Raw genomic sequence first — 17684 nt, 5'->3', positions numbered from 1 at the left:
CCTATGTGCAGCAGCTGCTCCCATCTTTTGCCTCACAGCATGTGGCAAATGAGGCAATGACATGCTCACCCTGAATAGAGATGTTTTTACATGCAGGTTCAGACCGTATACATGCTCAGACAGTTTGTGGTGGCAAGCCTCTGGCCAGGTGACTCAGTCCGAGGGGAACTTTGAAAACGGTCACCAACAGGAACAAACGCAGCCATCCCATATGCTGCCTCTTATGCCTTAGTTGCACATTACCTGCAGGAGATTTGTGATTTTAAGATGTAGCTTTCTTTTTAAAAAACAAACTTGGCGCTACATGTAATTTGGGTCAGGGCAGGGGGATATAACCCTCCACTCCCCTACTTGGCAGTCTTGATCCAAATGGTTCCCCTCCTGGAGTTGCCATTAGCTACAGAGGAAAAAACGCACAAGCACACCGCAGCTGTTCCCAGTCTAGTTAGGCTATTAGGATAAATTTTTGCTGCTGCCTAATGATTAATGTTCTTAACTGCTCCACTGCCCCTGCCCTGTGAGAAATACTGCATAAAGAGAGGCCATTTAAGACACATGAGAGCGGGTGAGCTTTCAATACCTCTGCTTTTAAAGGGGACTTTTAACATGGAACATATTATCAGTTCTTTGCCTTCATCGTGTTCTTTCATCTTTTCATCAGAGTTCTGAGCAAATATTTCCAGTTCAAAACATCAATTTCATCTGCCACAGGCTTAACTCTGATCTGGCGGAGAATAACCCAGCCTCACAAATTTATTTGGAGTGTCACCAGTTTATAGCACCTGGGGGGGGGGGCAGATCAGTGTGTGTCTGTCCCACATTAGACAAACCCAGAACAGTTCAAAAGAGAAATATTTGCCTCGCCTCTCTTCAGCTTCCCACTTACAAATATATAATCTTTAAACCCACCCCACTCCAAGAGAACTCTTTGTGGAGAAAGGCAGGTTTTCCTTGCAGTCAGCAGTCTGAGCAGGTCAGCTGATCCTAGGCTTGATGCTAATTCCTAGTGTCTATGCCTACCCTCAGTGAATGAGAAAGTCTCTTGGCACCGCTTTAATAACAGCCTTGCACAGACCTCAAGGGGATATTCCATGCATCAAACAGATCCCTCCCCATAAAGCTTTACAGCTAGTTAACTCATTGAAGGGCTGACCACTCTTTCACATAGGCATCCTTCTCTCTTCGATTCATGGGGCTATGCATTTCTTCCTCCCAGGATTGCTCAGAGCTAGTTGTTGCTTAGACACCAAATCACAGTGTGACTGTACAGGGGTAGAGAGTTTTTCAGTACAGTCCCTTTTTCAGCAGCTGCTTTACTATTATTATTATTATTATTATTATTATTATTATTATTATTATTTACATTTTTACATCTCCCGCTTCATCATTTCAGGGCAGAAATTAGCTGGGAGTTTCTAAAGATTGAGACAAACATTCAAGCAGAGATGGATTGACTATTCTTTTGAGTAGTGGGCACAAATATAAGGAAACACAAGATTTTAACACAGAGAGCATTTCAAGCACCCTACATATTAACTATTTAACTATTGATAGAATACGCAGTGCAAATGTTCTATTGCTGCGTCTGCGTCCTTCTCTGAGCTGGTCTCCGAGGTGGAATGCCTGAGTAGTGGGCAAACCAATACATTAAAGACACGTTGTTTCCCTTCCTAAACCTGAGATGCAGTTTTGTGAATAGGAGTGATGCAGTTCCGTTGCATCGCTCACTCTACTGCAAGTGCTGCTTTAGAATAAACTTCCTTCTTGAACAGGAGGACTCTTGCACAGAGCCAGACCCTTAGTCCATCTAGTCCACTACTGTCTAGTGTCAGATCCCTCAGCACAAGTCTCTCCTAGCCCAGCTGAGATCTTTTTAGCTAGTGATATTGAATAATAAATTTGGATCTTATGCCTGCAAAACATGGGTTCTGTCACTGTCAGTTATCTCACATATCCTTCAAAATCTCAAAAAGCTATGGTGATGTTTCTGAAAAATGAAATTTCAGTTTAATGAATTGATTAATTATTTACAAGGCATATGATTATCAAATTATCAATTATCAAAAAACAGTGGAGCAAGGAGAAATATGGCAAAGTTTTACACAAAAATTCAGACAAACTGCTATTTTACAAATAAGTTTATTTTATTGAATAGCTATCAGAGCTACCCTCTGTTCCAAACAATGGAGGAGCCAGTCACACAGATTACAGAGCTATCAGTAACTTGTAGAATTCTTTCATAAAAGAAATTAATTACAGTTCTAGAAAAAGAGTGACAGTCATAACTGGAAGTCATAACAGAAGCCATATTTAATAGTAACTATTGCAAAAAATTGGTTTAATGCTTTCATACTTTACAAAACAACAACCCAACTGCTAAAAATGGCCCTTACACATCTTCTTAGTCAAAGAATGGAGCATATAAAAATAACATTTAATTTTAACTGGAAGGAAGATTGCACGTAGAAAAAATTTCAAGGACGTACATATCCAATAAGAAGAGAAACGTTTGTTACCTGTTCAAGTTACTTACTGGTCCTGTTTCTTGTAACAATCACTTTAAATATTATATGGTGGGTAAATTAAAAAACTAAAACTCTGGACAGGATACAAAGAGCTGCACAGGAGCAGATCCACAGATCCAAGGAAGTCTTGGACTTTTGTTACGTAAACATCAGCTCCCAATGCTGCATGGTATTCCACTTTAGAAACTGAGGAAAGTTTCAAAAGCAGCTTGTGATATTGTGTGAAGGCGTCTGTCATTCAGAGGGGAAAAAATTCCATGAGCCATGCCTAAGTCCACGGTTTGCCTAAAGTAGCTCTTTGGATTCCACCTTTTGCTATAAACATGAACTGCAACCATTTAACGGGTTTAATCCAATGACATGTAGCAGAAAATAAATGCATAATTAGGGGCCAACTTACGAGTATAGCTTAGACATTCACAGGGATTCATTGATGCTGTACTGACTTTTTTTAAAAAAAACAAGCAACTAGGCTTTAAGCAGTAAATAAATTAAGAAAAACAACAGCAACAATGATAAATGTTTAGGATAAGGGCTCAAGAGAAAAAGGAAAACCAACCAAACTCCTTTGCCTGGATTAATATTTATGCACAAGTTGTTCTTCTAGTCGTTTTAATGTATTTTGTTGCAATACAATGCTGAAAGTATAAAATTTTACAGAATAGCAAAATTATCCATTAGGCTAATATTCTGAGGATATGGTCAAATATTGCTCTAAAAGAACCAAGGGACATTTTTTTTTTTTGCATTCTGCATTTCGTTTATACATTTGCAAAGACCATTGGTCACTGTAAAAAACACTCCTCTTGCATAAAGTGAAAAAAAACTTTGGTGATAAGTGTACATGGAGACTCTCAGACCAGTATTACTAGGAATCTGTCATGAAGAACAGTTGAGGGGGGTGGGAAGTACAAAGAGAATAGGGCTGATGCCCCCTCAACATTTGTAGGAGGGTGCCTCCTCTGCCCACTCAATGGGGGGGGGGTTGCTCAGCCCCCTGCCTACAAATATTGAGGGGGCATCAGCCCTATAGCACCTATGAAAGGTGGGATATATTATTTGTTAACAAGGTAGCAAATAAACAGAAAAAAACACTAATCTTTCAACAGTTTAAATTGAACTGAAGGCATATTTTCAAGGGAGCTTTTTACAGCATCACATTGCTGCCATGGCAAATGTGGTATATGAAAAAGGAATTCTATTGATCAAGTTTATATTTTTTCCTATGAATTCTGATACCCACACTGGATATTGTAGTCAGACAGTCACTTCTAGGTCTGACTCCACCATCCAGATAGCCCCAGGATTAGCAGAGGGTTGGCCTAAGTCTGGTTAGCAAGTGTTTCTCAAGGGCCTGAGACTGAATCTGACCCTCCTTCACTGTTCACTGAATAACGTTACGTTTCTACTCAAGACATAAGTGAAACTGCTATGGAGCACTTTTCACATTACCTTTTCAAAGTTCAATAACAAAGTTATTGAAAGAGTTGTGGAAGTGTGCTAAGCCAACTACAACGCACACATCTGTCTTGGTGGTGGCAAGATGTAAGGCAAATATTCGCTTGCAGCACTAGAAGTTAGACACCTGTCTCTCAGCAAATATAGGCACATGAATGATAAATTTAGACATGACTTTTGGATGCAAATGCGTTCTCCTATGGAAGCAGTGTCCTGTCTTGAGGGAAGGGTCTCTAAATCTCTCTTGCTACACTGTCCCAACATCCCTAACGACAGGGGCCAACCTTAAGCCTCCATTTTGAATCAAAATAGCTTTTAAAATTATGACCAAGTGACACACTTTTCATGCTGGAAAAGTGCAAACACTCTCAAGTCTTTCTTCAATGACTTCTGGAGAAGCAGCTTCATTAAAATGACTGGCATCCGGAAATCAGGCTCTCTTTGTCATAGATGGCAATTAAAAATTTTTAAATGAAACTACTGGGCTGCTGTTCTTGACCTTTTACTGTATGTTTCTCTTACGTCTTTCAGACTAATACTCCACACAAAGCCAATTTTTTCTCCAAATTGTTTGAATAAAACTGCAAAATACAATCCACCTCCACACTTTAAAATAGGTTTTTGCAAAGAAGAAATTTCCCCACAACTAAACAGAATAACAGCTAAAATTATCATGAATCTGGTCAAGAGCACAAGAGATGATGGCCTTTCATATTGAGAATTCTGCCTCCACTAATATTCCTTGTTGCTATAGATACTGAACGATCTACCTAATTATTAGGAATCTCTTCCATTTATTCATTTTCACTGAGGGTTCCAACCATTCTGGTAGACATCAAAGAGTCATAGGTTTCAAAACAAATTATCTTCAAACAACACACAATTAAGGAAACTGAATAGCAATATATAATTAACCAGACTATGAGCAGTCTGCAGAAATTTATATGAAAGCAATGCAGCAAGGACACACTGAAGGTGGGTGGGAACACACAACTATGCAGATGGGAATCAATGGGCCATGAGAGGAAGACGCTGCAGCAGCTCCCGTTGAGAGCCCCACACCTTCTGGCTACCAGAGGCACTTCTCTGCGTCTTGCCTAGACAGAGCTCCATCTGAAAGTCTCTATGATAAATATGACAATTGTCTTGTATTTGCATGAAACTTATTGTAAGCTGCCTTGGGAGGTTTTTGCTCTGAAAGGCACCATATAAGTACTTAGAATAAATAATACACTCAAGAAGACTGATCCAGACCTAAATGACCCCCACCCAATTTTGGAATCCATCTGCTGTGTTGCACGTTTCCAGGTTGAAGGTTGTGGGAGATTAAGTGTTCAAGCAGATTATTGGTCCAAGTTAAACAAAATACCAACGCTGTCGCTTATGATTAGCTATTTGTAAAAGAAAAGGTGGTAACATTGCTGTTCATGGGATCCTAAAAGCAGAAAAAACAGAACTGAAATGAAACTGAACCACAACATTCAAATGTGGAAACAAAACTGTTGTTTTATGGAATCTTTATATAATCTTTTTGGTTTTTTCCTAATCTATGGTTTCAGTCATATATTAAATTGACTGCAATGTCAGTTAATTCAAATTTGTGGTGATTTTTGTTTATTTCTGTTATATGCTGTATTATGATTTTATTAGAATCATAGAGTTGGAATAGACCACAAGGGCCATCGAGTCCAACCCCCTGCCAAGCAGGAAACACCATCAGAGCACTCCTGACATATGGTTGTCAAGCCTCTGCTTAAAGACCTCCAAAGTAGGAGACTCCACCACACTCCTTGGCAGCAAATTCCACTGTCGAACAGCTCTTACTGTCAGGAAGTTCTTCCTAATGTTTAGGTGGAATCTTCTTTCTTGTAGTTTGGATCCATTGCTCCGTGTCCGCTTCTCTGGAGCAGCAGAAAACAACCTTTCTCCCTCCTCTATGTGACATCCTTTTATATATTTGAACATGGCTATCATATCACCCCTTCACCTCCTCTTCTCCAGGCTAAACATGCCCAGCTCCCTTAGCCGTTCCTCATAAGGCATCGTTTCCAGGCCTTTGACCATTTTGGTTGCCCTCCTCTGGACACGTTCCAGTTTGTCAGTGTCCTTCTTGAACTGTGGTGCCCAGAACTGGACACAGTACTCCAGGTGAGGTCTGACCAGAGCAGAATACAGTGGCACTATTACTTCCCTTGATCTAGATGCTATACTCCTATTGATGCAGCCCAGAATTGCATTGGCATTTTTAGCTGCCGCGTCACACTGTTGGCTCATGTCAAGTTTGTGGTCAACATTATTGGCAACATTTAGATTTCTGCATAAGAAGATAATGCATCATTACTACTGAGGAATCTAATTCTTTCATATGTCACATATATGGACCTAGATTGCCTTATATTTGTGATAAAGAGTGAAAGATGAAGATTTTTCTATTAACTAGAGGGAGTTGGGGGATGATTTTGTGGTGAGATCTGCTTGTTTTGATAGGTTCATCAAGTCCTCGGGTGACCCATGTGACATCCCATTCAGGAGACCATCTTCCACACGGAGCGCTATCATAAGAATGAAGAAGATGAAGTGAGCTTTTGAATCTTTGCTAAAACTGAAGAGATCTTCTATTTGAAAATTTTATAATAAACTTCTTAATTGTGGTGAGCACTTTTTTTTAAACCTAGTCTAAACAAGATGAGAAGAATATCAGGTTTTAGTAGTGCTGCAAAAATCTACAGAAATTGTTCCCAAGAGATGACAATGGGCCAGAATAACTGCATATTCTATAAGTGATTATAGTTCTATTCAGAAAAAATATTCACATTCAATCTTAGTTTGCTTCAAAAACATCAGGTCACTTTTGTCATGAAATTTGCAGGGGGAGAATCTCAAGTTTGATTTTCGTTATGATGTTTTGTTTATTATTATTATTTTGCTGAGTCTTGTTAAAAATCTCCTCAATGTTTTATGTCCTATAAAAGAGGATTCCATAAAGAAATAAAACAGGGAACATGTATTTTTACCAAAATATATAAACCACCATATAAAGCTTTTCAGTAAAAATCATTCTGTATTCCAACCTTCAACAGACACTGGCAGACACTGGCGATGAGCATTCAGAATGTATTGTTAACATTTACAAAGCTTTCTTCACAAGAAAGTAGTACTACATTTCCCAGATGAACCTACTAAAATGACGACAACTCTCTATAATAAAGGTGCAAAATATTGCTTTGTAGCATATTTTGAAAGTAATATAAAAATAATCTTTATATTATAATTTAAACTTGGCTTGGGAAATTGCAACATAATACAGTCATTTATGTCTAGAAACAGAATGCACTTACAAACACCTTTCTTTATGGGTGTGGGTGTATATCAGGCATCCCAACCTTTGGCCCTCCAGATGTTTTGGACTACAATTCCCATCATCCCTGACCACTGGTTCTGTTAGCTAGGGATCATGGGAGTTGTAGGCCAAAACATCGGGAGGGCCAAAGGCTGGGGATGCCTGGGGGGGTGTGTGTGTGTGTGTGTGTATACTATTGTTTCCTTTGTTTAAAAAACAAGCATGTCCATAAAAAAGCAAATGTGCCAACAAGTTACTAAAGTCAGTTAAACTCTACACCATGTTTTATTGGGCAGTAATTCTACAAAGTGTGCCATACTCTCAAATAAAAGGTCCTTATTTTGCAGAGTACGCTACAAAAAAACTGAATGTGTTCTGAGCTGAAAAGCCACTTGCAATCAAGGTCAGCTAATATTTTTTCCATTGTAGTTCTGCCATCACAATAATGTCTACTTTTCCATACAAGGGAAAGGAAGTAATCCCTGGCTCCCCACTGTAATCAATTATTTCATGATACAATTTACAACATTTCAATACATCACATTCTCAGTTTCTGGAACTAGAAATGTATTAATTATTTTGGATTGGGAAGAGAATGTAATCAACACCTATTGACAAAATGCAAGGCTCCCATTTGTCTTAAATGAGTGCTCCCATGAGTGAATAACTTTGTTCCTGGGACAAATTGTACCATTAAAGAGCCTTCCATTCTTAACACGAGCTCTTCCCCATTTACTACATGTGCAACAGCTTGTCATTATTCCAGTCCAATGGTCAACATAATGGGGCAATGCCATTACAAGTGTGATAAAGAAGTTAAAAACATTGGGCTGCTTACCATAAAATGACAGGGAAAGCAGCCAAGACAATCATTAAAAACAGAAGATACAGCCTTCTAGTGCCATTGTTATTGATGATTCTTACCTGTCAATATAAATTTGCTTAACTTTATACATATGTTCACTCTAAAGAGGACTGTATGTACTCTGTGCTGAAAGGGCTGAAAATCTGCATTCATGCAATTTCAGTTCTGCATCCAGAAAATCTGAATTCTCCTTCTATAAATTATGCAAATTTAACAAATTTGTGTAATTTCTTTCGATTTTGATTTTTTAAACTATTTTGCATAAATATTTCTGGTTTTGCTAGTCACAGTAAGGAGTTTACAGTTACAGAGTTCCTTCTTTGGCTTCTGAGATTTTAGCAGGACTAGCCAACAGAGTTTCAAGCATATTGTTTCAGCAGCCATAAAAAGGGGGTGGGGAGAGATAAAGAAGGTGCTGAGATTCTCAGGAAGCTGAACTCTGTGTTCTGTACAACACTTGCTGCTTTTTCTGCACAAAATTGCAGGAACAGCATTGCCAGCAAAATCACTATGATGCCCTTCACCTGCTTGGTGATAAAACTCCTATTGATCATTCATGCCTGTTTTTTTTTTCCATAAGGAGAGAGGCATTTAAATGGCCACCCACATTAAGTTAAGTGCACAAAATACACAGGGTGGTGAGGAAAAGAAAGGGGAAACTAAACACAGCTACTGATCAATTTTTCTACCTCTGACTTTTATGAAACATATGGCTGTGCTTACCAAATATATTGTAATGTAGGAATGGCAAAATGTTTGTTTTCATGAGAAGCTGAGTGCAGAACAGGAACTGTTGATTCCTGCAATCCTAAACACATCTAATCCAAAGTCTCACAGAGCTCAGTGGAGCTTATTCCCAGGTAAGTGTGTAAAGGATTGCAGCCTAAGACACACATTATCTGTGATATATTACACCAGTCCTTCCCCCAAGAACTCCATTTCAGCTGACAAGGGGTGCTTTATTACACATTTTAACTCATGCTGAATTAGATTTGTCTGTTATCTGGATTCCAGGAGCGCAATAATACAAGTTTGTTTTGCTTTGAAAGAACAGGAATGAGTAACTGATTGGACTTGGGGCAGTGCAGTGGCAGAGAGAGGCTTCTGCTACCAAGTCCAAATGTTTGCTTGCTGTGGCTTAGGACCACCCGCAAAACTTTCCACAGACCTGCTTAGAAGCACCTACAACACACAACACAACTTATATGTAAACACAAAGTGTATCATGTTTTATTCATTCATTAGCCCTTTTCTATACTACTTTTTCATGTATTATTACAAAGTATGAGAATGCTTAAATACCATTTTGAAATAACCCTTAGACCCTTTGTTCCATAGACAAAAGAAAAGTCAAACATTTTGCATATTTTCTTTGACAAGTTTTGGATTAGTCGCTTGAACAATTTATACAGCCTTTTACTTTCCCCCCAACACACATTTTTTTCTGATGCCTATTAGCAGAGTAATTATAATTTATTTGAAACCATAAAGCATTTTTTCTTTCATTTATAAAAACACCACTTTACCCCAGAACAGTTAGCAACACTTATTACATTCAACCACTGTTCCATGTTTTGTACTTCTCAAATACCAAACAAAGGGCACAGCCCATTGGCAGACTCCTTATGCACAAGCCCAAGGAAATGAAAAGTTCCAGTGAAAGAGAACTGTTCAATTCAACAACCCTTGTGCAGGAGAACTTCCCAGAGAACTGTGTCATATTTCGCAAAAGAAGCTCTGACACAAGCCTCAAATTCCCATCTCAACAATCAAATTTTGTCTTTGCACAGCCCAGCCTTCCTGACTTGGAATTAACTGCCCACAAACCCTTAGCCCTTTATATACTGAATTGTCTACAATATCCACTTGTTACCCACCAAGTGACCAACCCACAACCCAAGAAAATGCTGAGCTGGATGAAACAGCAGTCATGTTTATATATATATAGATTGAGAGAGAGAAAGAGAGAGAACAAGAGGAGACAGGGAGTTCACGCAAAACACGTTTTGGCCTTAAAAAAAAAAAGGAATTTCTGGAACAACAAGTTTCATAAACATTTAATTTCCAGATTCAGGTAGGTAGCTATGTTGGTCTGACACAGTCGAAATATATAAGAAAATTTAAAAAACTGTCTAGTAGCACCTTAGAGATGAAAGCACACAAAAGCTTATACCAAGAACAAACTTAGTTGGTCTCTAAGGTGCTACTGGACAATTTTTTTATTTTCTTATATATTTTGACTTAATTTCCAGTGAGAAGGACCTTTTAAATTATATAGTTTTTTATGGAGGCTTCATTCAAACACTTGCCTCTTTTTCAGATAAGGCAGACAGGAACAAAATCCTAAAAACACCGAGGGTGAGGTCATTCATAATTGCCAACTTCTTTTTGTGGGATGTAATCCACTGGGAGCAGTCAAATACAACATTCAGTCAAATACAATACATACAGCAAGGGAATGTTTGGTCCAGCCTGTCAAAACTTCCTCTTCTTCCTGGCCTGGAGCATCTTCCTTGCATGTGACTAGTGGGTGGGCGGGACCTTTCCAGACCTGGTCAAAGGTCAAGGCATGCTGTCACTCTCCCTCTTTTCCATCTTCCTTTCGTCCTGCAAACTTCCCGATCTGCTAACTGCAGTCACTAGGTCAACCCACATATGGGGTAAACCTGTTTGTATATGCTTGTGACTTTAAGCCTAAAGTCTGTCTTCAGGGACTACACTGTGCTCTGCCTGATCATGAGTAAACTCTCTTTTTATTGCTTACGAATAAGACTATGGTGTCTTTATTCTTTCAGGAGGGATTCAAGGGGTCTTACCAGGAAAATATTAGAAGACATTTCAATCTGGACAAGCCAGATTGAATTGCGTATTGTCTTAAGAAACTCACATGAGTTTGCAACTAGTTTTCTGCTGTGTAAAGGGGAATGCACTCTGCTAAATAAAGGAACTAGCTAGCGCAAGTTAGGAAGGATATTAATAAACACTATATCCTCTCCTGCCACCTTGAACATTCCCACACTTTTTGCTTGGAATGATCATTATACACTTTGAGCATGGAATGCAAGGATCACCCCACAGACCATGTCCTCTTTGTTACCTTGGTTCCCATTTTGTGGTGGTTTAGATAGAATCACAGCAATTTGAATGTGCTAACTCATCCTGGGTTATGTCTGTTTTCAAGGACTCAGGCAGAAGGAACCAAGAACTGCACAATTTGAAATGGAGATCTAGCCCAGTGAGATACCAATGATTGTTTGTACACTGCTCTTTAGTTAAAGTTAAATTCAGGCACACAGAGGAATAGAGGTATTGACATTGACACCTGAGCTTCAGTGTCAGCACCAGGCCTGTTATAAAGACTCAGCGCTTGATCCTCTGCCCTTTCCTGGTCAAAGAAGCAGTAATAATGTGAATATCTTTTGACTCTCCACTAAGAGTCCAGCTCTGGCTCTAGCCAAACTGATCTCCAGAACTCTAGAGGCTCCTCATTCCAGGTCCAATTGGCACTGGTCTCACCCCTAACTTCTGCAGATGAAATGTTAGGGGTGGAAAGTGGCACTCAGAGCTAAGATTTTTCTGAGATGCTCTGCTATATAATTAGATTCTTACACAGAGTAAGGTGCTACCCTAAGTAAATAATGTTTAGTGAATTATTTCTAAGAGTAGGGTGTAAACAAGGATCAGATTAGAGCATGGGTGCCAGAAAACAGTTCTTGGAGGTGGGGTATTGATTTGAGCAACTCATGAGAGCATTTCTATCATCTGGGCAAAACTTATTTTCATTCAGTTCTGTGTATTTTTTAAAAAAATTATAGTACCATGTGAATATATGAAATTATTGTGTCCACTAAAATGTATTTTCCTGATGATGACTATTTAAAAAAAATATTATAAAACTTTGTGAAGTTTTTTTTAAAAGCTTTTTGTTCAGATAGTATACTTGAATCAAAATGGAAAAGCATAAATTGTTAGCAGCAAGTGGTTCATGCCTACCTCCACCTAGAGAATCATTTATAGGCATTCCAAAGGCTAGTTCTACAGTAATGCATTAGTAATCACTAATATTTTCTTTCTTAATCTTTTAAAACATCACCCCTGCTCTTCTCTCTCTCTCTCTCTCTCTCTCTCTCTCTCTCTCTCTTTCTCTCACAAATACAATCAAAGATAAGTCCATCTGGTACCACAGATTTCTTTGGCCAAAGAAACAGGAGGATTTTTCACAATTAACTAAAAACATAAAAAGGCATACAGTATTGGACAAAATTGGAACATCTGAGATTCTTATGAGTGAACCACACCAAAGGTTACTTGTGTTCTAATCCACACAGCAGCCATCAAACCACATCTGTTTTGCACCTTAATTCTAAGTTGGAAGCACAGAACAGGCAAGGGAAGAAGAGGCCCTTAGGGAGGCGCCCTTTCCCCCTGCTTTGAAATAAATGGCAAAGCTGGACAAGAACACTGCAGAGTCAGCCGGCACTAATGACACAGCTGATCCTCTTTCTTGAGTAGACCTCCCATAAAAGAATGGGGACCAGCTTGGCAGCACCACCACTGTAACATCTTGCAGTGTGACTGCACCCTTAAGTGTGGTGACACATCTTCCTCTGGGGGAAAAGGAGATACCAATTCAGATACACTACACATTCTCAGAGATACATGAACTACAAGGCTGGATTCATTAAGAGCTGTTCTTAAGTAATATTGGTGTGCCTCCCCGCCCCACCAAACTTAAAATTTATTATTAATTAATACTAAGTATCACTTCTTACTTCATTTTGTACTGAATTATAGGATCAATTACTGATTGCTACCACAAAGTACTTCACAAACAGGCGTTTTAATGTGGGTGCAAGTGGTGAACAGACAGGAGTCTCAAGCACTTTCTATTCGAGGATGCAGAAACCAAGTTCACTACGTAAACTGAGATGTGGCTATGAGTGAATATTTTCTTAGCTTACCTAAAAATATTAGAGCTAAAGAGAAGAACCAAAAATATAGGCCGTTCCTAGTGATGAACTTTCCTAATAAAAGAGGGTCACTTCGAGGGCTTAGAGCGGTGCCATTAGGTTAATGACACCGATGTAGTTCTTCTTCCCTTTTCATTAGATGTGACAGGAGCCTCAGTAATGGGATGGATGAGTAAAGTGGAATTTAATTCAGATCATACAAAGGCAACAATGCTGACTGGGGGAGCCAGCCAACATTGGGATTGCTCTATAGTCGGGGTATATTGGTTCTTAATGGCACCGTACTCTACTCTCACAGCTTAAATGTGCTCTTGAATCTTGCACTGAGGGCAGACTTTCATGCAGAGTATACACCGGAGGGCTGAGGCCTGTAATAAATTATGAAGTATGCTATTTGGTGGTTTGATAGAAACAAAATAGATAGAAGGCAAACATGTTTATATCAATGCCAACTGAAGCCCTACTGTAGACACCAGTGTTACATTCAGCTCTTATCTAAAACGTCTGAAGGTCACCAGGCGTAGAGGTTATCTAAATTATTCTGTCTAGTTTTGAACTATTACAATCTTTGCTTCATTTTTGTCTTTGCAATGGTGTTTAGATTTCATCATCTGCACTGTCTAGTACTCATCTCAGAGGGCCAAATTTGAGAGCAGACTTTAAACACAAATCCATGAGCTGTCCTTGTAAGTGTTTAAGACCATTTTGCCCATGTTCAATTGACGCACGACTGCCGATGTTTCGTTTTCAGCTGATGTGCGCAAAGACCCGGAATACAACTCCTGCGCAAACAGGGAGTTGCCTGCAACACATGTGCAAATTAACAGTAACAATTTTTGTCTTCTCTGCAAAGGGGTAGCAAATCTACATTGTGCTATATGAATAATAAAAATATGAACTCTTGCATATGCCAATATTTTAATTCTTTAATTCTTGGGAATTAATAGCTAAATAATGTGGTTCCAATAAGCAGTGTTGATAAACTGGTCAAAACGACCAAGGAAAGGATATGATCAGTGAGATACAGGGCACTTGGCTATGTGGTTGCACCGAATGAGGTGTAAGACAGGACTGCAAAGCTACTGAGGCAGTGGTTCGGTCATCCAATTGCCCAACTGTTGAATTGTAAAGTACTTATTTTCAACCATGAGGGCTTGAGCCCTGTCTAAAAATAAAATAGATATGTCATCTGGAGGATAAGCATTTCATTCTTGGACATTTTGTGCAGTACAAAACTGGAGTTGCTTACATCAATAAAACCAAGAATTTGTGTTTTGTAAGAGAAGCTTGCTAATGAATCCAGGCTTTCATTTGTGTATCTGTGGAGAAAACAGGACTACTAAAATAATACAAGCAAGGATGTTAGCATGTTAGTATGAACTATATGCAAATTACTATTCTTCCCCCAATTTTTAAAGGAAGAGGAAAGAGCTATGAAAAAAGTTATATTTCTTCAGATGAGATGGCGCTAAAGAATGAAACAGACACATCTTATTACAATACCACATTTCCAGTTATTATGACTTTTTCCCTATCTTCCTACTACCTGAGTGATGTCAGTGTAAATTCAGGCACCATTAGTAAATTTTGACCAAACGTATACACAGCACTGACAAAGGAGTAAAGAACCTTTCAGCTTACCAGTGTATGTAAAAAAGACACTGACAAAATGGAAAATAATAAACTCTTTATGATAAATTAATTCTTAGTTTTTCATTGCTGCAGGGGAAAAACAAATAAGCTGGACCTTTCTCCCCACAGATCCCTCTGCAGGATTCTCTTTTCCTTCCTCCTGTAATCCATTGCCACATACCTTACAAGTAAGAAAATGGAGGAAATAAATATTCATGGGAAGAGCTCCATCACCTTCAATGTCGGTGCCCCTTACTTTCTTGCTCCCTGCGTTTCAGCTCCTCCTTATAGCAGTAGGAACAATAGTTTTCAGTCTCGGGGCGACCATAAAAAGAGCAGTTCTCCTTCTTGCAGCGGTTCTGCTGGATTGAATATATCGGGCTAACTGTGCTCCTGCCTCGATTTTTGTCATTGTTCAACCAGGTTTGCGGTGCATCCTCATCGGCATATTCCAAGCAGTCTCTGATGTCACTGGTATTAAACCCATTGGTATATGTTTGTGACTTGTGGTCCGTAGGCATAACATAGGTCAGTGACTCCACTGTGTTGACAGTACGGATGCCTGCTATTCGGGCTGGGCTATAGCTCTGTGAAGACAATGACCGGTTCTGTTGGGGATATGTGGCACATGTTTTTAAGGTGCCAACCACCGGTTTGTAGGTATCATCCTGGAAGCTTGATGGCTTGGAGTTGACATCGTGCAAGTGGATGACACTTTGCCTCTGAACAGGGGGCGTATGGCTATAGTGGGCAGACAATGGAATGGGTCCACTTTTCTTGGCACCATTGCTAGGTGACGAAAATGACCCTGGTGTGGGACTAGTACGGTCTTTAAACTTTAAAACCAGTTGAGTCGTATGGCTTTGAGGCAAGACTGGTGATGCCCTTCCCTGAGGAGATGCTTCCAACTTCTCTTTTGAGTACATTTCTTGCTCCAGTTTCCTGCATGACGATCCATTGAGAGTAGCCTTCTTCTCTGCCTCTTTCCTCTTCTGTTCCTGTTCAGCACTAAAGCGCTCCTGGGCACTGGTCAAGTAATAGCCAATCATCTCCTCATGGAACTGATGTCTATGGCTGGTCAAGAGGAGGCCAGCAAAGATGAACTTCCGTTCCCCTTGCATGGCAGCTCTCAAGATGTTGAGGCTCAGCTTCACATCAGTACTGTACTTCCATGGGTCTGACTGTTTATCTGAAGGAGATTTAGAATTCATTTTTTCAACAGGCGAAATGCTTGTCTTTTCAGTGGGAGAGGGGGTTGTCTTTTCAGATGGAGAAGTGCTTGCAGACTGGCCAGATTCTTCTTTGCTTCCTTTGCGTGACTTGGACTTCTTCTCTTTGACTTTCTCAATGATCTCCCCATTTTTCCCATTTCCTGAATTTGCTCTGCTCATTTTGCCATGCACTAGTCCCCCAAGCCCACCCATATTCTTCTTGAGCTTGATGCCTAGAGTTTTACTGAGACTCCCAAGTTTGTTTGCAACTGAATCAGCCCTGTTTTTTTCTTTATCCTTCCTTTGCTTTTCTTTCTCTTTCCCATTTTTCCCATTATTGCCATTAGAATTGCTGCAGATGGAATCCCTGTCGGAGTCCATGGAATCAGCGAGAGACTGAACATCCTCTCCTGCTGACGCAGTGGGAGATTCTGGCTGAGCCAGAGGAGCCTATGAAGAGAAGTAAGTTAACAATTAGAAATTACACAATGGTTTCCTGCAGTAAGATCCTCTCTACATTGGAATGCAGTTTTTCAGGATATTTAGCATTTGAAAAATGCAAGTCTTCAAAAGAATGGTTCTGCACATAAGGTCATTACACTAAGGGGTCACAATTACATTAACAGATGGTTAATCTTTGGAAAAAACTTCCTAGATCCAGGTTTATAATAGCTTGTCAGATTTCTCTGACTGTCCTTTTGGGAAGTCATTCTCTTGAAACTTCAGATGTTTGCTGTGAATTCCACAGCATATTCAAGATGGTAAAAGCCAAATCTGAAAACAGTGCATCTTTTTGTATGCTTTTCTACATCTGAAACATCAGGAACCATTGCAATATGATGTTAGATAGAATGGATATGCTCTTCACTACAAATTTTCTGATTTTTAAGTTGATGGGTGATGGGTTAGGAGGGAATTTCTCTCCTCAAATAGATCAGCTAGTATTCCTGGAATTTTTTATGCAGCATGCTTGGTTCTCTTGCTCAACATATCTGAAATAATCTGGTCTGTTGTTTCTTGTTTACTCCTGCTCAGTGCTCATGGGACACTGTTTTGGATTATATGGAGGATAGCAATAGTAAAGTTCAGTCCTGATGACCATTCTGTGTGGAAAGGCTACGTTGTAGGAGACATTCCAGTATAAATGGCATCAGAGATGCAAAATGAAAGATAACACAAATACAGAAGCCAATCTCCGGGTATTTAGCAAGGGATGTTTAAAAAAATTATTAGGACGGCAATATTTGATCTGGGATTAAAAAGCAAATTGTGCAATAATTCAATTATCAATGCCGTTCACATTTATACCTGAAAATATAGGATGTGGTGCAAGTAATTTTCAGTGTAACTATAGAAGTACATTTCAAAACATTCATTTCCAAGACTCCTAAACAGATATCCTCCTATCTCAAAGAAATTGAGATTGTTTTTACTTGCCTAATTCTGCTCACCTACTCTTCTGGGTCAAGAAAATTAGTTAATGCTAGGCAAAAAAAGTATCAACATTTTTTCAGATTACCATCCCTATATAAGAAAAAGGGCAGTTGAGTAAAAGATTGTGCTTGCCATGATATATTTTAAGAAAATATGAAGTGGAAGCAACTTGCAGATCATCTTGACCTAATGAACACCTAATGAACAACTAGGCAACCCTATGAAATTAATCTTGCAAATTATTCACAA

General features: G+C 39.2%; 1 protein-coding gene and 1 long non-coding RNA gene across 4 annotated transcripts in view; one reads left to right on the top strand and one right to left on the bottom strand.

The window, feature by feature from the left end:
- The first annotated feature begins 2077 nt into the window (after positions 1–2077).
- LOC310693704 overlaps positions 2078–17684 on the top strand; it is a 354955-nt gene continuing 339348 nt past the window's right edge. Inside the window, exons 1-2 of the long non-coding RNA XR_014519347.1 lie at positions 2078–5605; positions 6264–10997. This is a non-coding gene — a long non-coding RNA (uncharacterized lncRNA). The remainder of the gene's footprint in view (positions 5606–6263; positions 10998–17684) is intronic.
- OTUD7A (OTU deubiquitinase 7A) overlaps positions 14831–17684 on the bottom strand; it is a 117348-nt gene continuing 114494 nt past the window's right edge. For all 3 annotated transcript variants that reach the window (XM_083475671.1, XM_083475670.1, XM_083475672.1), the window contains one exon: positions 14831–16451. In XM_083475671.1, the coding sequence (XP_083331797.1) occupies positions 15027–16451 (1425 nt within the window). In that variant the 3' untranslated portion in view covers positions 14831–15026. The remainder of the gene's footprint in view (positions 16452–17684) is intronic.

The sequence above is a fragment of the Podarcis liolepis genome (genome assembly GCF_965112155.1).
Source record: "Podarcis liolepis genome assembly, chromosome: 14".
Taxonomy (NCBI): domain Eukaryota; kingdom Metazoa; phylum Chordata; class Lepidosauria; order Squamata; family Lacertidae; genus Podarcis; species Podarcis liolepis.
This window is presented reverse-complemented; position numbering and strand designations above follow the sequence as displayed.